Here is a 21,216-nt window from a genome sequence, read left to right on the forward strand (position 1 = left end):
CAGTAGTAGTAGTAGTAGTAGTAGTAGAACATTTGTTCAAAAAATCGAAAACTATCAAGACAAATCCTCTTGCTGTATTGTAGCAGTGCGCCTAACGTAGCGCTGTTCCCGAGTCTTTTTTCTGCTGGGCGCGCTCACTCCAGAATCTCTCAGTTGGTCTCGATCTTCATCTCTTTCTCTTTCTCACGCAAACGCTATCTGTTGTTAGAGCAGACCCCGTGGAACACCATACTCTCCAACGGCAGGCAATGCTAAGCTGATGTGGGGGGAGGACTTCTGATGCTTCTCGGGTCGGATACGAGGTCTGCTCAGGAGTGCATATAGTACCTCAATCTGCGTTTGCGTACGATAGTCCACGTAGACGGTTCATGCTTTTTGACCGTTGCTGTTCTCAAATGATGAGCCTCTCTTCTACAGCAGCCGCCTCCCTTTCTGATAAGCCTAACCGCCAGTAAACAAACGATCCGATTCGGATTCTCCAGTAATTGTGTAGGCGAGTTTCTGTCAGACGCACCCGTGCTGGCACGCGCCTTAAAAGGGAAATCTGACAACTGTATATTTAAGAACATATAGTAAAAATAGCAGTACTAAAGAGGGACCAGACTAATTCGAAATCGAAGTTGAGGGCTGCAGAGGTCGAAGGCTCAAGGTGCTCCATTTCGTTTCGTCCTATAGAAGTTCGTTTTTGGCGAAAACACTTCACAGCGTTGTAGCAAGAGAAGATGAATACGCAAGCTAATACATAGTAACAACAGGCAATGAGCGGATTTTAGGTTTTTTTTTAAAGGGCTAAGAGAAAGTCCTGTTTTTTCGGCGTGCTGGATAGAAGCTGCGGAAGATCGTGATCATTTAGCCAACCACTTTGTTCATGTGACGCTCATTGACCTTAATGTATAAGATGATGATAATAATCATATTGATAGTAATAGTAAAGGTGTTGATGATCCTGATCGCTACAATCGGTAATTAGAGGTCGCACGCCCTTTTGTCGTTAGCCTAATAATTAGCTTCTATAGAAGCGTACTTATTCACTACTGTTAAATAGTACAACGCTAGTAGCTCGGATCGTTTGCCTGGTCAACTTATCAAAGCGCTGCGGGTACAGACAAATTCACGAAGGTTATACAGCTGCAGGTTGTGTTAGTACTATCGAGCCTTGGACGATTTTCTACTGCTCACAGACTTCGCACACGGTTTGGACCAAACCTCCACTGTCTGCCTGCACGGGGGTAACAGAATGAAACTGTCTAATTGCAGCATTAGTATTCCATTCGCTGCTACAGAGCTGACTAGCGATGCAGCTTGATAACAATGATCCAAGACCGCTAAGACAACGGCGGAATCGATCGCGATCTCTCTAAGGGCCTACCTCGCTCTAGTACCTGTAAGTAGCCGCTTGCCTGCGATGTCTATTTGAGACACGGTGATTGTCCCATATTTACTTAAGCTAAAGAACAATCCCAGGCAGGCAAGCCGATAAACTTGGATAAATCGCTAGGCACCCAGTCGATTCCTGCCAGCCAGCTCAATCCTGTTATAGTTGACGTGCTGCTGTTAGTTAATGCCCTGGCTGAGCTCATCACATAGCGCTGTTTAACAACTATACAAGGAACAGGCATCCATAGACGATGACGACGGCATTAGTGCTATTATACAATAGAAGGGCGCGATCTCTCACCCTTGAAAGTCAAAGGTCGCCGTCGACGCACCGTCTTATGTTTATCTTTCCGCCGGCCTCGATGCCATCCCAAAGCCGTGTACGTGTGCTGGTGCCCAACGAAGAAATACTATTCGTACATGTAACAACTACGAACGAATGAAAAAGAAACTGTTTGAAAGCGATGGCGGGAGACGGCCAGCTTGTGCCTTCCACCAGGTACACCTATTATATAAAAATCGAATCGAACAAGATTGCTCGCGGGTGCTGATGCTGGCTGTGGCAGCGGCGAGGTAGCCCGTTTGAGAAACATGAAGTTCGATAGTCTCGAAGTCTCGGAAAGGGTAACGAAGTGACGGACCTCTGACAATGCGTAAACAGACGAAACAGCTGCTGAGTGTAACTATACATCAGCTACAATATTGGCAATAACATCTGCACGAACGCATGACGAAGACGCTCGTCGGCTCAGCGTCTGGCGAATAGGTAAGAGAGTCAATCACTACCTTGAACTGTTGCCATGTCTCGTTTACAGCTTTGCAACTATGTCCCATTGAAGCTGGAGATGCTACCAGAAATTGGTAGTTCACTCAACGCAGACGACAGGCATAGCGTCAGACGATGACAGCGTTCGTTCGATTGATTGATTGATTGATTGATGATGTAACGCGATTCAATCTGTAATAGTAGCATGTAAAGGAGTGCGGACCCAAAGCCAATTGAATGATGTAGGCTCGATCGCACAGATGAGTGATAAATCTTAATAGATGCATATATATGAAGACGTTACTCGTAGCACGGAACGAGAAAGAGACTGGAGCAACACTTAAAAGAAAGTAGCTAAAGTTTCTTTAATGCATTACTGTATCTAGTTATATGGATGTACTCTCGTCTAGTGCTATTGTCTTTGCTTTCGTATTGATGAGGACGGAAAGCTGGAGACGACGCTTCGAGGGTTTGGAGCGGCTGAATGGACAGCGTTGATCTCTCGGCGAGAGTTTTCTTTGTTTTGCAATTAGCCGGTCGAGCCAATCGAGAAATAAATCATTAGGGAACCTCACCGTTCTGCTATGGCAGCATTCGAACCTGCATGAAGCGTTCACACTGACACGCTTTGATTATTCGTCGAAAAATGCAAAATAACATCGCTAGATAGATATCTTTATAAACAATGAAGAACACTAAGTTGAGAGGCCGATCGAAAAAAAAAAAGGCCGGCCGCGATCATCCCAAACGCCCACGGAAGACCCAGTTCCACAAAACCATTCCTAGATAACGGTCACGTAGTGATTCATAACAATAGCCTTAACATTTCTAGTAGTAGTAGTAGTAGTATCAGCAAGAAATCGGCGTAATTTTTGCATGCCATTTGCAGCATTTTAGATTAAGAGTCATAGGTGACGTTGAAGGAGTCACAACTTTCCGTCGTTTGCCGAAATGCATCTCTCACCTATTGAGCGATTCGGCGATTTTGAAAAGTTCATACACGAACTTGTGTAGGGTCATGATAACTTGCACAGGGACGACAGGAAAGCTAGAAAAGAAGAAAGACTCTTGTGACTCGGCTGACCTCAAAACCTGACAAGTGATTTGTCGTAATGGAAGTGGCGGGTGCTGCAATCAAAGGTTCTTGGCCGAGTTAGCTCTTTTTGTCTTTCTTCCGTTCTCACTGGTGTGGTTCTCTATATCAGCGACACACGAATGGCAACACACAGCTTTCCAGTAGCTTTTTGAGTACATGCAGATAGTAAGTAGACAACATAGTCTGTATGAATGTGTCGCACTAGCCAGACCTATCGGATTGACATTTCAGCGTTGTGGGACCGCCATCTAGCCAATATTAAACATCCGTATTTTACTGTTCGTCTCATCGACAAAATACAAACCCACAGACATCTTACACTCCCCCTAGAAACACAGTGGTCTGAATCGGAAGTTCACTTCCTGCAAGAGTGTGGCTCGACGACCTGCTAGTCCCATCAGTCTGGGTCTCATCGAGAGGACAACTCACACTCGTGAAATAGCCTGAGAGGACGACCTCCTTCCATAGATCCACTGTCGTCTGTGACCGAAACAAGCCGAAACGAACGCGACTTTTTGGCCTCCTTAATATACTGATCCAATGTAGCCGTCAAAGATCGGGAGCGGGCTCAGTTCTTCTTTGAGAACGGACAGCGCTCTGCCGAGACAAAAATCGCTAAAGAGGATAGGACACCTCATAAACATCCGGACACGTCTCGATCTCTCCATACTGACAGAGGGCCACATACATAACTATATCCCACGGAAATCGCCAGCGGATCCTTGCGACTGTGCTGTTACATTGCCAGCGGCCTAATAATTGTCTACACTCGTATACTGGAGATATTTTCAAAAGGAACAACTGCTCGAAACAGTGTCTGGGGGAGAGGTTAGGGGGAGGAGCGTGTCTTGAATGCAGGAAGGAATAGGTCGGTTCAAAGATTTTCGTTAGTTTCGAATTAGCGATTGTGTAACAGTTATAACGGTTCTGGATGTAGCGTCAATCCATTCGTAAGCAGTGAGAGGTCTCGTGATGTTTCTTTGAAACGTAGACCTCATTTCATTTACATAACAATTTAGTTGAGCGCAAAAACAGATTTCGTATTAGATGTCAAGCCAAAAAACGAGATCCCGTTCCATCCCGTTGACTGTGCCAATGACAGCGACCATCTGGTTAACGCGCAATTGAATCTGTTTATAGGTCACTGAGGACGCTGCTCTAGGGGCTTCACTTGCAATATTCACGGCGCACCCCCGATTTGAAAGTAAATTCTTAGATAGCGGTACTCTACGTAGAAGGTATTAGATTTCGTAACAACAAAATAGCTGACGGCGGTATTGGTGCTTATAAAATATCTGATGTTTTTCGTTCTAGTAGTTGTTATATGATTGGAGTTAAAGGTGAGATACGCATCTCGAAAAAGGCCTGGTGGACCTCTTGAGCCCAGCTGGGTCGAGTTGATTCAGGATGTTGGCAGATTCTTCTCGATTCTAAGTCTTCCCTCGCATTTGTTCTGCCGGATATGAGGAAACATCTTAAATTGCTTCACAATTCGCCGTCTGCATCAGCAAAATTAACCATATATAATACATGTGTACATACACCCATGGGAATAAGTATATCGACGTATTACTCACTTGGAATTAAATGCATTTCACTGTTGGAAACAGCAGCCTCCAAACCGAACCTTTGCCTGTTATGCCCCCACGGTCGCTATAACTTCGTCTGTTATACAGTCCTCCGATGGCAGCAGCGGCAGCTTCGCAAGCAGCAATTTATGCAAATGCTCGGTATTCGTGTTTAAGAAAGCTCGCCGGGAATTATCAGTGCCACTACCAATATTGCAATCATCCCCCCCCCGAGTCGACCCGGACCGACGCGCGCAAAGGCATTGAACGTTCCGATTTGTTCTGAAATTCCTCCAGCGAAGCTTGCGAAAGAGAGCGAGAAAAATAGCGAACCTCAGCTCCTAACGGATGCCGGGTGCTGAGGATATTCAACGTCACCTTGTCGTTAAGCGCTGTGCGGCATCTGATGCGCCAGCACTGATCTGTATTATAGTCCGTACAGCATCGCCAACGGACGAGCTGCTGCCGTCCTGAGTCGAGCTCCCGGCCGTCGGTAGGTACTGAGAGCCAAAACGAGAGTTGAGTGTAGAGTGCGCGAAACCCAGAGACAAAGGGAACCATCGGTGACGGGAAAGTATCCAGGAGAAATTTTCCGCTTCATAGAGAACTAGTCGAAGTAGCGGCAGAGGCAACGAGGACAGCTGCAGTGGTAAGCGAATAAAGCCAGGACCGACTGATAAACACATTCGGAAAGGGCCTTGATTGAGGGCTTGGACGGCTGAACGAAAACGCCAACACTATCTAATCCTTCCCTTATCACTCCGTGTTTCTTGATTCTTTGGTAGGGACCGCGTCGATGCAGGTGGCGACAAGGCATCAAACCTGGCGATCCTTACTGTGTCTAAAAGTAAATGTAGTAAGAGTGTGCACTGTAGGTAGCATTTTGGTAGGGTTCGACGAGAGGCGCGGCACCGTCGTGATCGGTATTAACGGCTCCTGTTTGGAGTTCGTTCGATAGGCAATGGGAAGGCAATTAGAAAAAGGGCTACTTCCAGGTTTGTGTCCTTGCGTTCCGTTGAGACCCGCAAGTCTCTGGAAAACTTTTGAATGCTACTCAGACCTACTCAATCAACCGGCCGAGCCGCAGCGAAGGCATTTTCGATTACTAATTATGGAATCCTGAGTGGCACCGTCCAACAACAGTTGCGTATGCATTGGTCCTGACCACTGTTACCAGCCATTGGATAACACTTGGTTTTGTAATCGCTTGAAAACTTTGGACGTCGGACATCGGATAATTAACAAATCTAAGTTCCGTACGTGTGAACGTACTACGCTAAACAGTAGCGGTAACAATGGAAAAATAGATGCTTTCAGGTTGACCGAAGCCGAAGTGCGTCATGCTACCTATGGTACTACCTTGTTAGGCGAGATAGCCAAGTCCCATTCCAGAAGGCCAACGATGTCCAAAAGTACAGTACGTATGAATTTGGCCTACATAAAATCGGTCAGCAATTGCTTCGTTACTACTAATGACAGCCGAGCGTTTCGCAAATGGATTGGAGCTGTTCTATGAGGATGCTTATACACTGGTTAAACCTAGACAGCGACCTGATAACCTACGTGCTCCTAATTAAGTTTTGAACTCTGAGACATTGATGAACCAAGAGACATCGAGTTTTTCTAGACGGTAAGTTGTGTCATATTCAACTATCGATATATGTAAAAGATGTTCAATACCACTCCAACTTTGGCAGGGGCACCCCTACAAAAACTATACAATTAATACTATTAACATGTGTATATTAATTAATTATAGCTATTTCACCGATGCCACTATGTATATTTAACTGGAAGGATATGACAAACGCATTTGTCCGTTTATTATATTTGACGCCTGCATTTCCGCCGTGCCGGTTAAACGCACATGTGTAACACCGGCGAAACCGCCATTATGGCTTGTTGTGACAGTAGGACAACGTGCGAAAGATTACTGCGGAGAGGAGGTGAAAGGCCGAACGCTTAAGGCTAACCACATCGACGTTGTGGCCGGTGCGATTCGACATTGGATTGGTGAATACCATTGATTTTGATCGTAGGACACCGGCCTATGATTATACCGCGGCTGAGCTTTGTCAAATCCTCTGTGAAGCCACTCTGGCTAGTTAATTGAGTCGACACTTTATATCCAGGAGTATTACAGCAAGTAAAAAGTCAATAAGCTCTAGAAAGAACAACAGTTTATGTGGAGATCACTTGATCTCTGTTGTTTTTTTGGTCGTGTAAAAAAATACGGGAAAGGAATACCTTGTTTGCGTCCCAATAGGCCCCGATTAATCATACGGTACTGTGTTCGTTGTTGTGACCCTCTGCTGTGAGATTTAGATATAGTAGATACAACTATATTTTGGCAGATGTTTAGTTCGAACTTACATACAGCTGAGAAAGATAACACTGAATTCAATCTAATCGTTGCGGCGCAGAGTTTTGCATTAGCTGCTTGGACGATCTTTACCAAATGATCACAAAAAAACACACACACTTTGTTAAAAATTGTGTCCAAAATACGTTGTATTTTAGATTTGTTTATAGCTTATGTGGCACTGAGAAATCAATAAACTCGAATAATCCGCAGGTGTCTTTTTATCGGCCAGTCAGCTGGTGCTCCGTTAACATCAATTCGATCTAGAGTTGCGTACTAGGACTCACCTATTGAGACCTATTTGACGGGTTAGCAGCCGAAACCGATAAGGCTAACACTGACAACACCGATTCCGCATGTCATCGCCCCCGAGAGACCACATGACATTCTGTGTGGGTCGATTCGTGTTTGAAAAGATCGAGATGACCCTTTCAATGGTGAAGAGGTGTAGAAGGAATGTCATAACAGCCTAATGACCCTGGCAACTTAAAGCCATAGCACTATGTTCTTTTTCCCTGTTATGAACCTACTAGGCTTCGTAATGGATTTCACACTTTAAAGCAGAACCTGCATGCCTGATTAGGACAATTTCGAAAAGCATGTCTTGCCGTTGTCTGACTCCTATAATCCCCAGTGAGTACACATACACATGCGTCAGGGATATGGTGATAGAAATTGCATAAACTAGTCCACCGCAAGGCACTCGTTACTATTCAGGATTCGCAGATCTATCTAATGTTCGAATCAGCTATATTGAGAAATATCAATGACAAATCAGGACGAGATAAATGACGCAAAAGCAGAGCCTTCAAGGCTCGCGTGGCCAGGTTTGTATCTGCGGTCTCCGCAGTACGAAGGACTGGCTGAACCACATAAAACAACGATAGGGTCTTGTTAGAGCATCGTGCATATTGCCTACTCCAAGTGTGTGCTCCTCGTGTAGTATAGCACCGACTGTATTTTACTAAGCGCAACATTTACTTAAATGTAATCCTATAGGGACGAAGCGCAAGGATAAGCAGTGTCGTCATTCGCATCGAATCCTTACAAATAGGCTTGCCAGGGGTAATGTGGCATCGCTTCCTGATCGGATAACTCAATGTTCAAATATCTATATAGATAACGGACCGATCAGATCATAATAATTGGTAGCAACTACGGTTCAGAGTAGTTACTATAGCTGTGTACGTGTTACCGCCATAGATGACTACTTGCCTTTTTAGTCATCAGTCGAAAGACATAATGTGAAGAGGTTTTTTGCATTCAATGCCTGAATACGTTCTGGCTTGCGCTTATGCCTATCTAACATCGCGCATTTTGGCAAAATGTTGAACAAGCCCTTGCACGTCATTGCTCCTAAGCAGGCTTTAAATAACCCGTCCTTAGATGTTGCTCACTACGCCACAGTCGGCCTGTGGCTTGGCAGGTCACATAGCAACACCGTAGCGTAGCAACATTACCGCGGCCAACGCCGCCTATATGACATCTTGTAGGTATTCTGAACAGATTACTTAGGACAACCGTAATAAGGTGCCAAACATCGCTTGCCGCCATTCGTATGGACGGAACGAGTGGACCTAGTCAGCACAGCCGGTTAAACAGAATCAGTGAGAGCGTAGTTTTGCGCCTTATAACGTTATGACCATCGTTATCATAGCGATCTGACGCGTCATCACTCGCCAATGAACGGGACGAGAGTTTATGATGACAAAATTAATCCTTAATAATTTAAACTCATTGTCCTTTTGTGAGTAAAAATTGTTCGAGCTAACGTCATGCTTCTCTGGGAGCTAGTCGAAAATGACGAAAAAATGCTAAGAATAATAACGAGCTGGTCAGAGGAGCGGATATATTCAAGTTAAAGAAAAAATTGTTTGAATTTTTTTGCTATTTTTATATAATATTATATTGTGATTAGCTTAGCGGCTTAAAATTACAGTTATTGGGAAACCTGATTTATGGGTTGCAAGCCCACAAATATAGTAGCTTAGTTCTAGTTTAATGACTGCAGGATTTTTGATTTGAGAACTATCCCTATTCGGACTAAGCCTGTGGACAGAACTAGACAGTAAAATATGTTGAAAGAGTGCGCACTCACCTAAAGTTGGAGAACCACTTAACGAGCTGGGCAGTGTTGTTCTTGTTGAAATTGATGTCGGGGAAATACATTTTAAGGATAGCGGAGCTGGGGTACCTGACATAAAAGAACATAAGTTTAGCCTTTCGGAGATGCATGGGTGTCAATGTCGACGTGTACCCTGACCCTCCAAGGCTTCCATTTTTACTGTATGAAGATGTCTCCGACGCTGCAAAGTTGCGAATACGCAGAATTTAGCATTAGCTAATAGGCTTCACTCTTATATCTGCGAAGTGAGGAAAACCTAATTCCTTTTTATCTTGTCTTCGTTAAGTCAGCAGCAAAATGCTTCTGTCACTGAAGTTTTTCTGTACTAGCGGATATAAATTGTGCGCGAAGACAAACGACGACGTCCACGTAACTAGCAAGATACTGCCCTATGAGAATAAGAATTAGTGATAATAACTGACACCTCGTACCTGGAGTAGCACTCCCCTCGTGACTGCCGCCTCCGGGGGTTGTTGTTCGTGGACAGAACGGTCCACTATTTCCTCCTAATGCGCTTAGCGCACTGGTTGTAGCTGTACTGTTGAAGTACCTAAAAAGCCATCGATAGAAAACAGTACATTGTTAAGCAAATAAGCAATTATCACGCAATATTTTTGTTATATAGCCCAGTCATCGTCACCAGCAACAAATCCCCAACGAGTTTCTGTATTGAACAATGTATCCTGTAATGACACTAGTAGTAATAACAACGCCAATCGAATAAGATGGTCTCCTCATCTTCCATTCGTACCCGCTCTTCACAGTCCTCACTCGTGAATCCATCTGCTAGATGTTTATTTTTTGCACGACTGACTGGTCTCGTCTAGATGAACAGTGTCACCTAAATCAACGTGTTCCGTTCAATTCAACTGGGCCAAAGAGGATAAAAATAAAAGATCAAAGACGGAGAGAATTTCCTGTCTACCTTCTCCTTAGGCTGTGGCATTAACAGTTGGGTTATTTCGTTGATGTCGACCCGCCGTAGTGGTCGACCAACCAAAGCAATCATGTTACCCTGCTGCCGCGGCGTAGCAGGCGCACGAAGCTATCACGGTCTCAGTCATCGACATCTTGTTGATTCTGTCGTTGTGTGACCAGCTGCGATCCAAGCGAAGTTCTGCATTTGGACCACATACGCGTCGGAGCTGTTCGTCTGTCTGAGTCGCTGACTACTTGATCTCTATCTTTGTCGCGTTTTAGCCTCTGCTTTGCTTCGTGGATAAGTTATACTTGTTGTTCTTCAGAAAAATCTACGCTATCACAAACTGGACAATGGAACGTATTGCTCAATGGCGAAGAGGAAAATACCTGCTGAAGCGTACTCGGTGGATGATAACAATGGATTGAGGATTGGGCATCACTTCCAAAGAGTAGTTAATGAGTACCGATATAAAGCGAAAGCAATATAATCGTAGTGGAATTCACTTTTGATAAATAAGCCGTTGTAGTGAAACGAAGGCAAAAGGAAAAAGTAAAAGTGGAATAAGGAACATGTTTTTCTGGGTGTTCTCATCGGCGCTCTATTCGGCACAAACTCGTGGCTCAATTGCCAATCAAATATAAAAGTAAAAAATATAGATACTTCACGAAACTTGGCTTAGCAACCCCGCCACTGCTTACAATCCCATAGTCAAAATGATAGTCAAAGAATTGGCAGTGATTGTTTGGTAACATTAAATAGGTAGACGTCTAGTTACGGTTACGGCAGCAATCCTATGCAAGGCCAGGCAAGTTGGCCATATAGAACCGGATGCAAGTATATCCTGAAACTTCAAATTTGAGCGGTTGGAAGAAGTATAATATTAGTCGTCGATGTTGGAGGAGTCGCCCAACGAGAATGAGAACAACTGGCTGGCAAAAGAAGCAGTTGAGTTCGCCTGGTCTCTACGCGTCAGTACACCTTGTATGAAGTAGTACGAGCAACAAAATCGGCCTATGACTACTACTATGACAATAAGTAAGTCGATCTGAGGAGTAACGGCCAGCAGAGAGACAGAGCAAAAGTATGGCTGGCAATTTAACTCAACAAAACCTACAACTTCACAAGAAGAGAAACTCAGAACGACGAAAGCTTTGCTTGAGGAAGGTAAAGAAGGCTAGAGAAGGCCAAAGAGCCTTGATTGAACGCATTGGATAGGATAGGACAGCACAAGCGGACGCAGCACAACAGGGGGGAACACCTGGAGGACATCGAAACCTCGAAGAGAATAGCTCCTTTGGTGCTTCGGCACTTCAGTGCTCTGCGGCTGGTTTATACTGTCTTTGGACAGAGTGTTGGCTGGATCTTTGGCTAGCGCTGACAATTGCTGAGGCTTCAACTACTATTCAAGCTGCTGTTGAACTCACACTGATAGTTCAACTGTTGGTAGAGGAGGCAACAGCAGAACGGGGTTCTGCACGAGACCGAATGGTTTTCGTGCGAAAACAGGCCGTTTTTGGAAACGAGGGAACAGATCTCGTGTATGTGTGTTTTGGTTATGAACGCAGAGTCACAAACGTGAACTGGACGAACAATTCGGATCATCGCTAAGAGAGATTCGATGGATCTGTCCTGGCGCCTCTAAATAATAACGACAACGATGCTTTCCTCAATGTGTGACTCCTAAACAAGCAATTTGCTGTTGTACAAAAGCGTCGTAGTAATGGTTTAGACAGGTTAGTGAGTGGATGGCGATGCTCTATTCATATACTTTGGCAAGATCGACCTGGGCGGCGCGTCACAAAGGTATCAATGAGGTTGAATCTGTGACTGCAATTCGGTTCGCCGTTATAGGTCACGACAACTTGGTTGTTGATCATGACAACGAGTCAATGTGCAATAATGAGAAAATGGAGCGAGAGAATATCCTACCTAATGGCGCACACGACCCAATCGGTATTGCGTGTTACGTTAAATCCAAAGAACGTATTGACGAAACGTGGTAGTTAGTTCACAGGTAAATCCGCTCGCAAGGTAAGGACGCTCAACTCACTGTTGTCACAACACCGTGCAAAACTGCTTACAAAAGCATCTACCTCGAGAATGGCACTAGCTTATAATTAAGCTAACGCTGAGACGACTTCAAATCATACGTAGTGATGGCCAATCAGGCTACCATATAGTCCACGAGCATGAATTGCTGTGAAATCCAGTGCAAAATACAACATATCGTAAAAATTCACTACATGTCCTATAACCGGTACAGATTCGAATCCACCTTCCTCACAAAACCAAAGCAAACCCTACCTAGTACACATCTTGTGCTAATTGTCTTTCATGGAATCTCAAGATAGCCGAAGGCCCGCCCGCAAAGCCTAGGTCGCCCACCCCTCCGTTAGCAAGCGCCCATAGAAGCTAACCCTTATAGACTATTCTCGTTCAAGTTCTTTTGTTCCCAGCTAAGCCCCTTCCACCCGCAATGGGTCCTTGCCCAAACAGTTTGAATAAAATCGGTCGAGAAGCCATTTGCCAGTAGCAGAGGCAGCAGCCGGAGCAGTGGACGACATCGACAAGGCGAGGCGCTTCAGGCTTCAAGGCGCCGTTCCTTGGACTGCTGCTCTGCCACACCGCTCATGATGATCGTCGTCATCGTTGAGGACAAAGAGTAAAGAACAGCAAATGTTAAAGAGGCAAGCAACGAGGTAGAGCGCTGAACTAGGTAGCGATATTCTTGCTTGACTCCTAGTCGGGCTGGCTGTCTCAAAACAGAGGCTGGTTGCTTGGCACGCGGGGACACTTCTAGGCGCGGCGGTGAGGCGGGCCCAACCATCGAAGGATGAGTCAGGAGGACATCTGCTGTCAACTAGAACACTGGCGGACAAGCAGGCGGACTCGTGCTGTTTTATCGAATACGCACATTCACCCATGCCCACGACAGATCGGCAAGGATTCGTCCTTCTTTAGCTAACTCGAGGAGGCGTTCTCCTGTATTGTTCGGCTAGCCTAGCTGCGTGGGCCTTCTCTAGTGTAAGTACGATCACGATAACGGCCGCAGGTTGCGACGTCGATAGGAAAAAACAAAAAGAAGAGCGACAGATCATAGTAAACACCGAGCCCCGTGAACGAGGCAAACCTTGCCTCTACCCGTAAGCCTAGTGTGTAACTCTAGGTAAATCCTCATAGCATCCTCGTGTTGGTCGAGATGACCATCAACAACAATGACGGGGCTACTGATCAGCTGCCAATAGACTTTGTCGTCTTTGTCCATGGAGAATTTCGATGGTGGACGAAAGCTGCAGACACGAAGCGATCAAGCAGAAGAGTGAGACGATAGATTCAGCGAGTGCGATAGAAAAGTATTCTTTACTGCGGCGGCGCTGCTGCCGGTGGACATTAGAAAAGAGATATATCCTGGGCTTGATGATCCTGAGAACGCACAAGCTATGTTGTGGAATAAGAATTAGCTCCTTTTGTCGGTGTACTTGCTATCACATATCGCGATATCATACTGACAGAATTTGTTGTAGCCGTAACGCTTACAACAGAGGTAAGACTACGACGAACTATCGATGTTTACTACTCCGAAGAGAAAGTCCGGCCAGTGGCTAGAAAGAGTAACTGCTGGTGCCCGCCTAACGCCTATTCGGATTCACTCGTACAGGCTAACGGATCTATCGATCCGATAGCACGGCGGCTATATGGCCGAGGAAGAGGCATGGCCAAAATCGGTATATGCCTTACACAGCATCAGTAGAGTGTTTCGTCTCTGTGGATCAATAAGTGCTTGTTTATTGGGAAAAGAAACAATGTCTAGCGCCGACTGACGGTCGGCTGGCCAGTCCCGGCCTGTACCCGCACGTTATCACATACTCCCTCCTCTTTTTATGTCGATACCCTGTCGTCTTCTCGATAGAATCCTTGTTTCCTAGCACTTTCTCTCGCCCGGTTTCTACACTATGCTTTGGCTGTTATCGATGTTGCTTATTTCTTACTGGCCACATGCTATTAGTGATAACTGCCCGATCGTTTGCGATGTCGACCACTTAGCCGAAACAGGAATCTAACCGGCATAATCACTCCAAAGGCAACCGTAACTGACAGACAAATCGACAACGGGAACTGGATGTCTCCGAATTGAACTTTTTAGCTTATTTGGCATAACTCGTCACGTCGCTTTAGTCCGATTACTATCGTATGAATAACAAGAAAGAACCATGATGACAAAAGGACGATAGATGTTTTGGACCGGAGTGAAAGCACCGTATGATGTTCTACAAAATCTACCAAAAAAATGTTTACTTACTTGAAGATATTCATCACATCGTACGGGGTGGGTAGTTGAGCGGCCGTCGTGCTTGCCGGCTCATTGGCTCCCTCCGACAGCGTATCGCGGTCCGACACAGACGGGGTGTCCTGGTGTGACTTGTTAAGTCCGGCACGCTGTAGATACAAGCCGAACGCGTCGGCAGGTGATGACGCCGCAGTCAACTGGGATACCGACCGCTGTGACGAAGCTGTCGCACACTGCCCTGCCGGAGGCAGGTTAGGGGTGGTTGGAGGTTGAACAACGGCGGGGGTTGTGGGAGTGGCGCGTGGCTCAGGTGTCGCTCGCAACTCTGACCCTGCGGACGACGCCTCCGCTGGATGGTTACCCCCGGTAGCCGCCGATGCCGACGAAAATGGCGCTGACAGCCTTTGCTGATGCTCGAGCTGGGACAGGAAGAGTTCGTGGTGTAGGGACGGATTGGGGATAGCGACGCTGGTGGGTAGCGAGACCGGGATAAGAGGTGGTGGATACGCTGCGGACATTGCGGACAGGCTAGCGGGCAGCAGGGAGCTTGCGGGCGAATCACCCCCAGCACCACTGCCTCCTCCACTCCCGCCCAAACTGAACCCCTTCGGTGAGTCGGAGCGGCGGGGCGCGAGTCTCGTATCCGTGACCTTGTGCCTCTTCTTCTTTCCGGGTGTGACGACGAGGGACATGGCCTCGGTCTGCTCGGCGCCACCGCTGCTGCCTGTGCCCCCGCTTGCCGGTGGGGGTGATTGATCTCCGTCGCCGTACGGTGGGGTATCACTCCTTTTGAGGGACGGCAACGATGTCGCTACCACTGCTGAGCCTGGCGACACGTTCGGGGTCGATGTCTTGACGCTGGCGAGGACGTTGGCGAACATCGGCTTCGACGACGCGGTAATGTTCTGCAGCTCGTTGCGGGGTGTCCTACCTCCTCTGTCGATCACCTTACTCTTAGCCTTACGGTCCAACATTTGGGCGAACAGGTCGCGCTGACTGACCAGTGCACTAGCGGAGCCGCTAGTCAGCGCTAGGAACGATTCGGGCCGCGAAAGGTCGAAGGTCGACGGAGGGTTGGGACCCCGCAAGCCGAGAGACGCGGCCGCTGCCGCCGAAATCGTCGACGGGGGTGAGGACGTTCGGTCCCGAAGCGACGACTGCAGATCGTGCCGCGACAGCGACTGAAGCGTTGCCTGCTGCGAGGACAAGGTATGATGCTGATGATGATGGGGAACTCCTGAGGTTGCTCCAGTCGCCAGATGGTGGTGGTTGCTGGTAGATCCTGCGCGTAGCTCCAATTTGCCACTGCTGCTATTGTTACTGACGATGTCAGGCGGGAGAAGTGAATGGTCGGGGTGCGTTAGACGGGGCACGAATCGCGAGACGATATTGTCGATCACCTGCGTCAACGTGTGCGTAATCTCGCTCTTGAGCACCGCGACAAGCCGCTCGAGATCGGCGTTGCGTTCAAGACCCGCTGAGCCACCGCCGAGATGCGCCCCGTCACCGTTCAGTTGTTCGTACTGTTCGCGGAGTCGCGCCCGGAGCGATTCGCGATCCTCGGATCGTTTCACAGGCACCACATCATCATCAAGCCCCTCCTCATCGTTATCGTCATTAATCACTAGCGATTCGCCGCCACCGCCATTTTCGACCGCGGTCTGTCGCGACGGCTGGTAGAGCTTCCGTTTCTTACAGCCGTTCACGTTGATGTTGGTTGGAGCACCACCGTTCGCACTGATGCTTCCAGCAGGTGCAGAGCCCCCAACACCTCCGCCCCCTGTGAGCCCTTCCGGTGTCGGACTCAGGGGTCCGGATACGGCTTTCAGCTCGGCGGGTAAATCATCCTTTTCGCTGTGACTCTCGTTCATTTCGATACTTTCGCGGGCTTCGCGAATTTCCCGTTCGTCTTCGTCTTCCTCATCTTCCTCCTCCTCGCCAGCGACATCGCTCTGATTTGAAGACGGGGGGCTTTGCAGGGGTGTCGGAGGTTTGTTCTCTGTTCCACTGTCCTCAGTGTGTTCACCAGCGTTATTGTTATTATGCTGCTGGCCCCCCAACTGTTTTTCTTTTTGGAGAATGTCACGAAGCAATGTGGCGCTATCTTTTCCGCCGGCGCCCTCCTGTAACATGACCATCTTGTCTTCTAACGTGAGTTCGTCCAGTTCCTGCTCTTTCTTGATGTCCGGGGTAGCCGGATCAAGTGGAGTGGCTCGCGGTAGCTGCATCGCGGCCGGTGCGCTCAGGCATTCCGCCATTACTGCACCTAAAACAGCAAACAACTGCAAACCAGTAAGTGTTGCGGCCGAATGCTGACGAACGGCCGCCTACGGGTGTTTTGTTGACGACGTCGTTGCCGACGCTGTTCAACTACGTTGTAATGTAAAGAGGTTTTCGAAAGTGTCAAAAAAAACACGATCGCCGTCGATCTGTTTCGCGCTCCGGATCCAGAGCACAATATCCATGCGCGAAGGAGATTTGGAACATCACAGAAAAGCACTAACACACGCTACACTCGCGGCGTTCCTTCCAGCGCTGTCTCCTTTTACCAATTTCTCAGTTTCTAATACGTCGGTGACTGCTTCAGTACATATGGTACTTGTTATATAGAATTGATACTTCTGATCGTGTATCGTTTCTCACTCTCCTGTAAACATCAAACACAATACGAAAAACGTCGTAATAATAACAATAGGCCATAACTGTCTTCTTCGCATGGTCAAATGCATCACCACCATCACCAGCATCGGCATAGTTGCATACGCTCCAAACCGAAAACCGCCCTTCTAACTGCCCTCTCGTACAAGATGTCGTCCACGTCAAGCACTATTACATCGTACAAATGCAAGTACTCCACAGTACACTCACACACCAACTTCGTGAAGTGATGACCGCTCACACGTGCACACACATATAAACAATTATTTCAGGCAAATTCGTATTCGTGCGTGGAGCATAAACCTCAGAGAAATTTACTGATATCCCACCACACGTCAGCACATTGGCAGGCAACGCGCTGATAGATACAAGGATTCGCTATTTACAGCTACTTAATCACGCAATGCGCAACCCCCTAAATTCAGCTTTTTTTAAGACTCTAAGTTTAAAGTGACGCGTAACAATATCGACTATTGCATAGCCCCACTTCTGTCTTTGATAGTAGTCGTAATGGCCGTTGATAATCGTTCCGATCTAGCGCAAGACTCACAGTTAATACTGTCCACCTACACGCGGGACCCCTCTCCGCTCAGACAGGGTCAAACAATCACTTAGTCAGGAAAAGTGAGTAGGGTAAGAATAAGTGCATCCTGTTACAAACCAGTTACGATTACATTCGGTGCGTCAGACAGCAGGCGAGATATAAATTGTGTGAGGTTCGGCAAGGAACCGTTACGCTGAGAATATAGGTACGTTAGAAAAGGGAAGCTAGATAGTTAGGTAAGCAGATACGTGAGTGGCGTGAATGTGGATGACTGCACACAACGTTAGTAAATCCTCTCTATCTTGCTGATTTATCCCAGTAATCCGTAGTTTGCTAGCATTAAGAGAAGCTGAAAGGCCATATACAAAAGCCGTCCCATGTTTCCTTAGCTCTGATTAGCAGTCTAGATCCCACCTTGTAAACCAAATAAAATTTATCGCAACTGTATGTAAACGCCTAACTAGGAGAAAAAAAAAACTAGAGAGACCCAAATTATAATACAATAACAGGTATAATACTTCTAGCAGTAATGAGTTCTTTCCCGATTTGCGCGACTTTGCGATGACGATGACAACAAATGGCTTAGGTTTCAGGAAGGCCACAAATTGCAATACGATCTTTTGTTCGTACGTATTTGTACATTGTCAAACTGTTTGTAGACGGCGGCTCATCATAGTAAGTCGACTGTTTCCCTGCCAGCGAGTTGTTCTGCTTGGGTCCCTCGTATACGCGTCATGAGTAGGACAACCAACGAGCTGGTGACAGCAGACAATACCCGAGGCGATGATGTAATCGCCATCGGGGTAACGTTAAACAGGTGCCTAACTTCTACGATAGATACAAATGTAGCGGGCGGATGATTGCAGGTGTTGCACAGTGCGGTCATAAGTATAGCAAGAGATCATAATGGATTTAGGGGACCAACAGAGCTTACCGTGATATACCCAAGAAAATTTGTGACGGGGGTCCCCGATTTCGTTGTGTTTATATTGCTGCTGCTGTTATTGTTATTGTCGTCGTCGTCGTCGTCGTCCCCTGTCTTTGTTGTTGTGGTTATTGTCCGTACTGGCTATAGCACGTTTACATACAATACTTGTCAGGGCGTGTATAGGTGACGATGAACGCGAGGGCTTCGACACTCGTTCGCGCACGTCATTGCTTTGTCTTTGCATTAACGTCTTCACTATGACGGGCGGTGGGGAGTTGGGAAAGAAGAAACAACACGAAGTTAACCTATGACAACGAAGCCAGGGACAGTCAGATTCCCTTGCCGTATCTGTTGGCTGTTGTCTGCGGTGAACGTCTCGGTTCAGAATTAGGATGCACACAATTTCTCCTGTTTCAGCTTTACGTAACAACGAAAACACGCACTCACGGAAATTCACAATATTTATCAAAATGATTGTTTGCTTTTTTTGCCAGTCAGCTAATTAGCTAACCGTCAATTTTCCTTGTTCCGCTCACACACTCTCGTTGCAAACACTTCAACATGTGCTTGATATTAAATTGTCGAAACGATCAAGATCCACATCTATACACACGCTGATCGCTTGGTGCCCCGATAACATGAACATCGACAGCTAGAAAACAAATCGAGCAGGAGTAGGTTATCGTTGTAACGTCACTAGCCGGACTGGGCGAAATGGAGATGATATTGGTCGATCTCAAGATGATAAGATGCTGCGTTCCGTGTTAGTGTGCTAAATAAGGGTCCTATACTTGCGCGATTTCGGCGGTACGGGCAACGCCGGCATCCGCCTACAACTGGCATTACCTTAGGTAGGTTTGAGGCATAGGGCACTACACAATTTATGAAGAATCAGAACTTAACAGAGGGATGAAAACCGGGAACTGTCTCTGTATGTATGTATGTGTGTGTGTGTGTGTGGTTTGAAGTTACGTGCTATTATTTCCGGTTCGTTCCACTCACTCCTTTAGCTTTCGGTTCGAGAAACAAGAAGTTAACCTACACATTTATGATCAACTAAGTTGCTGAGTTGAGTCAAGTTAAGCTGTTGTGCAATTAAGAAACTTGTCATTGATTTTACTGCTGTTATTGTTTCTGTTGTTGCTGTCGTCGTTGTTGTTGCTCCTGCACTGCTGATGAACCTCGATGTCCAGACACACGCACGGCCTATATCACATATAAAGTAACACGAGGAGTGGTCAGTAGCTATTGCTGTTGTCGTGTTAAAGATTCGACGTTAATTAACGCCCCAGATAAACTTCATACGGATAGCCACACACACACACATACACATACACGCTCACACAAACACCCCTTTAATAACGATTTGATTGGGGAAAGACGTTGCGGCTCCAATGTTTCGTCACAGCAACACGAGTAATAAGATTAGTACCAGTAATATTCTCACCTACTACCGTATCACGGACTGGTCAACATCTTCACCGGTTTTTCCTCTTTAGGCCTGTTTATTTATTTTCCTCGTCTTCCTTTTCTGATACTTCATTAACAGCGGCACTCTGTTGACACTGAGATTCGATCAACACCCGACATTTCGACTTCACTTTCAACGAAAGCACAGATGGGAGCTTCAACAGCTGAAGCAGCAGCAGCAGCAGCGGCAGTTGTGGCTCATCACGACTCGAGTACTGCCACTGTCCGTTCTTCCTTCAGCGACCCTATGCGTGTATAGTCGAGTAAGACCACTCGTTGCCAGCGGCGCTCCCTATAGCTTCTTAGCGGGTCTCGTCTCGGCTTGTCCCGTCTCTTAGTGAGCGCCACCGCGAAGACACTGCCACCCAGTCAGCGTTCAGATGGCGACCGTCTTGCCTTGGCAAGAGCAAGGAACACACTGCTTGAGGAGCCGCTTGCTCAGCGGCTTCGCCCGGTTCCGTTCCGCCAGTCGTATCACACTACCATCGCACACCGCCACTGCTTAGGAGGTTCGCCGCCGCTGCTGCCGCCGCCGCCGCCGCCGCTGCCGCCGCCGCCGCCGTTACCGCTACAGCCGCTCCCGCAGCTGCTGCAATTGTCGCCGCCGTTGCTGCCCTAGTCTCAATAGTGGTTCGTGTCGGCAATAGTTCGACTCTTCGAGTCGCTTGCTACGTCCGCAGGCCAGGCTAGGCCAGGCTGGCGATGTCTTTGCCTCGTCGTAGTCGTAGACTTTGCTGGCCAGTTTGGAAGCTTAGCTAGAAGCTGCTATCGTAGTGATGCTGCTGTTGCTGCGACGCTCTGCGACTACCACTGCCACCGTCGTCGCCGTCTTGTCTGCTGCTGTTCTGCCGCTGCTGCGAGTGCAGCCGCCGCGCGTCGCCCCTTCCTTCTTCACGCGGCCGCAGCTACGGGAGAGACGACTTGGCGGGCCCTCCGCGTTTCTCGGTGTATGTAGTCTTAGCCTTCGAGCCTTCTGCTTGGCTGCCAACTTAACCGCGCTAGTCCGACGACGGCGGGCGCGGCGGTGGCGGCGGCGGCGGCGGCGGACCGAAGGATCGGTAGCAGCAGCAACAACGAACCGAATAGCGGGTCAGCGGCAGCGGGCCGTAGCG

The 21,216-nt window shown here is 47.4% G+C and overlaps 1 protein-coding gene across 2 annotated transcripts in view; it reads right to left on the reverse strand.

The window, feature by feature from the left end:
- pros (homeobox protein prospero) overlaps positions 1-20,883 on the reverse strand; it is a 38,265-nt gene extending 17,382 nt beyond the window's left edge. The window contains exons 1-4 of one of the 2 annotated variants that reach the window (XM_086972439.1): positions 20,082-20,883; positions 14,517-17,151; positions 9,726-9,844; positions 9,268-9,475 (exon numbers count right to left, since the gene is read on the reverse strand). In XM_086972439.1, coding sequence (XP_086828565.1) covers positions 9,268-9,475; positions 9,726-9,844; positions 14,517-16,762 — 2,573 coding nt within the window. In that variant the 5' untranslated portion in view covers positions 16,763-17,151; positions 20,082-20,883. Of the gene's footprint in view, positions 1-9,267; positions 9,476-9,725; positions 9,845-14,516; positions 17,199-20,081 lie in introns of those variants that run through there. The other variant, XM_022850409.2, reaches the window with a different exon arrangement.
- Between the last annotated feature and the right edge of the window lie 333 nt (positions 20,884-21,216).

This window comes from Varroa jacobsoni, unplaced genomic scaffold (genome assembly GCF_002532875.2).
Source record: "Varroa jacobsoni isolate VJ856 unplaced genomic scaffold, vjacob_1.0 scaffold_1458, whole genome shotgun sequence".
Lineage (NCBI taxonomy): Eukaryota > Metazoa > Arthropoda > Arachnida > Mesostigmata > Varroidae > Varroa > Varroa jacobsoni.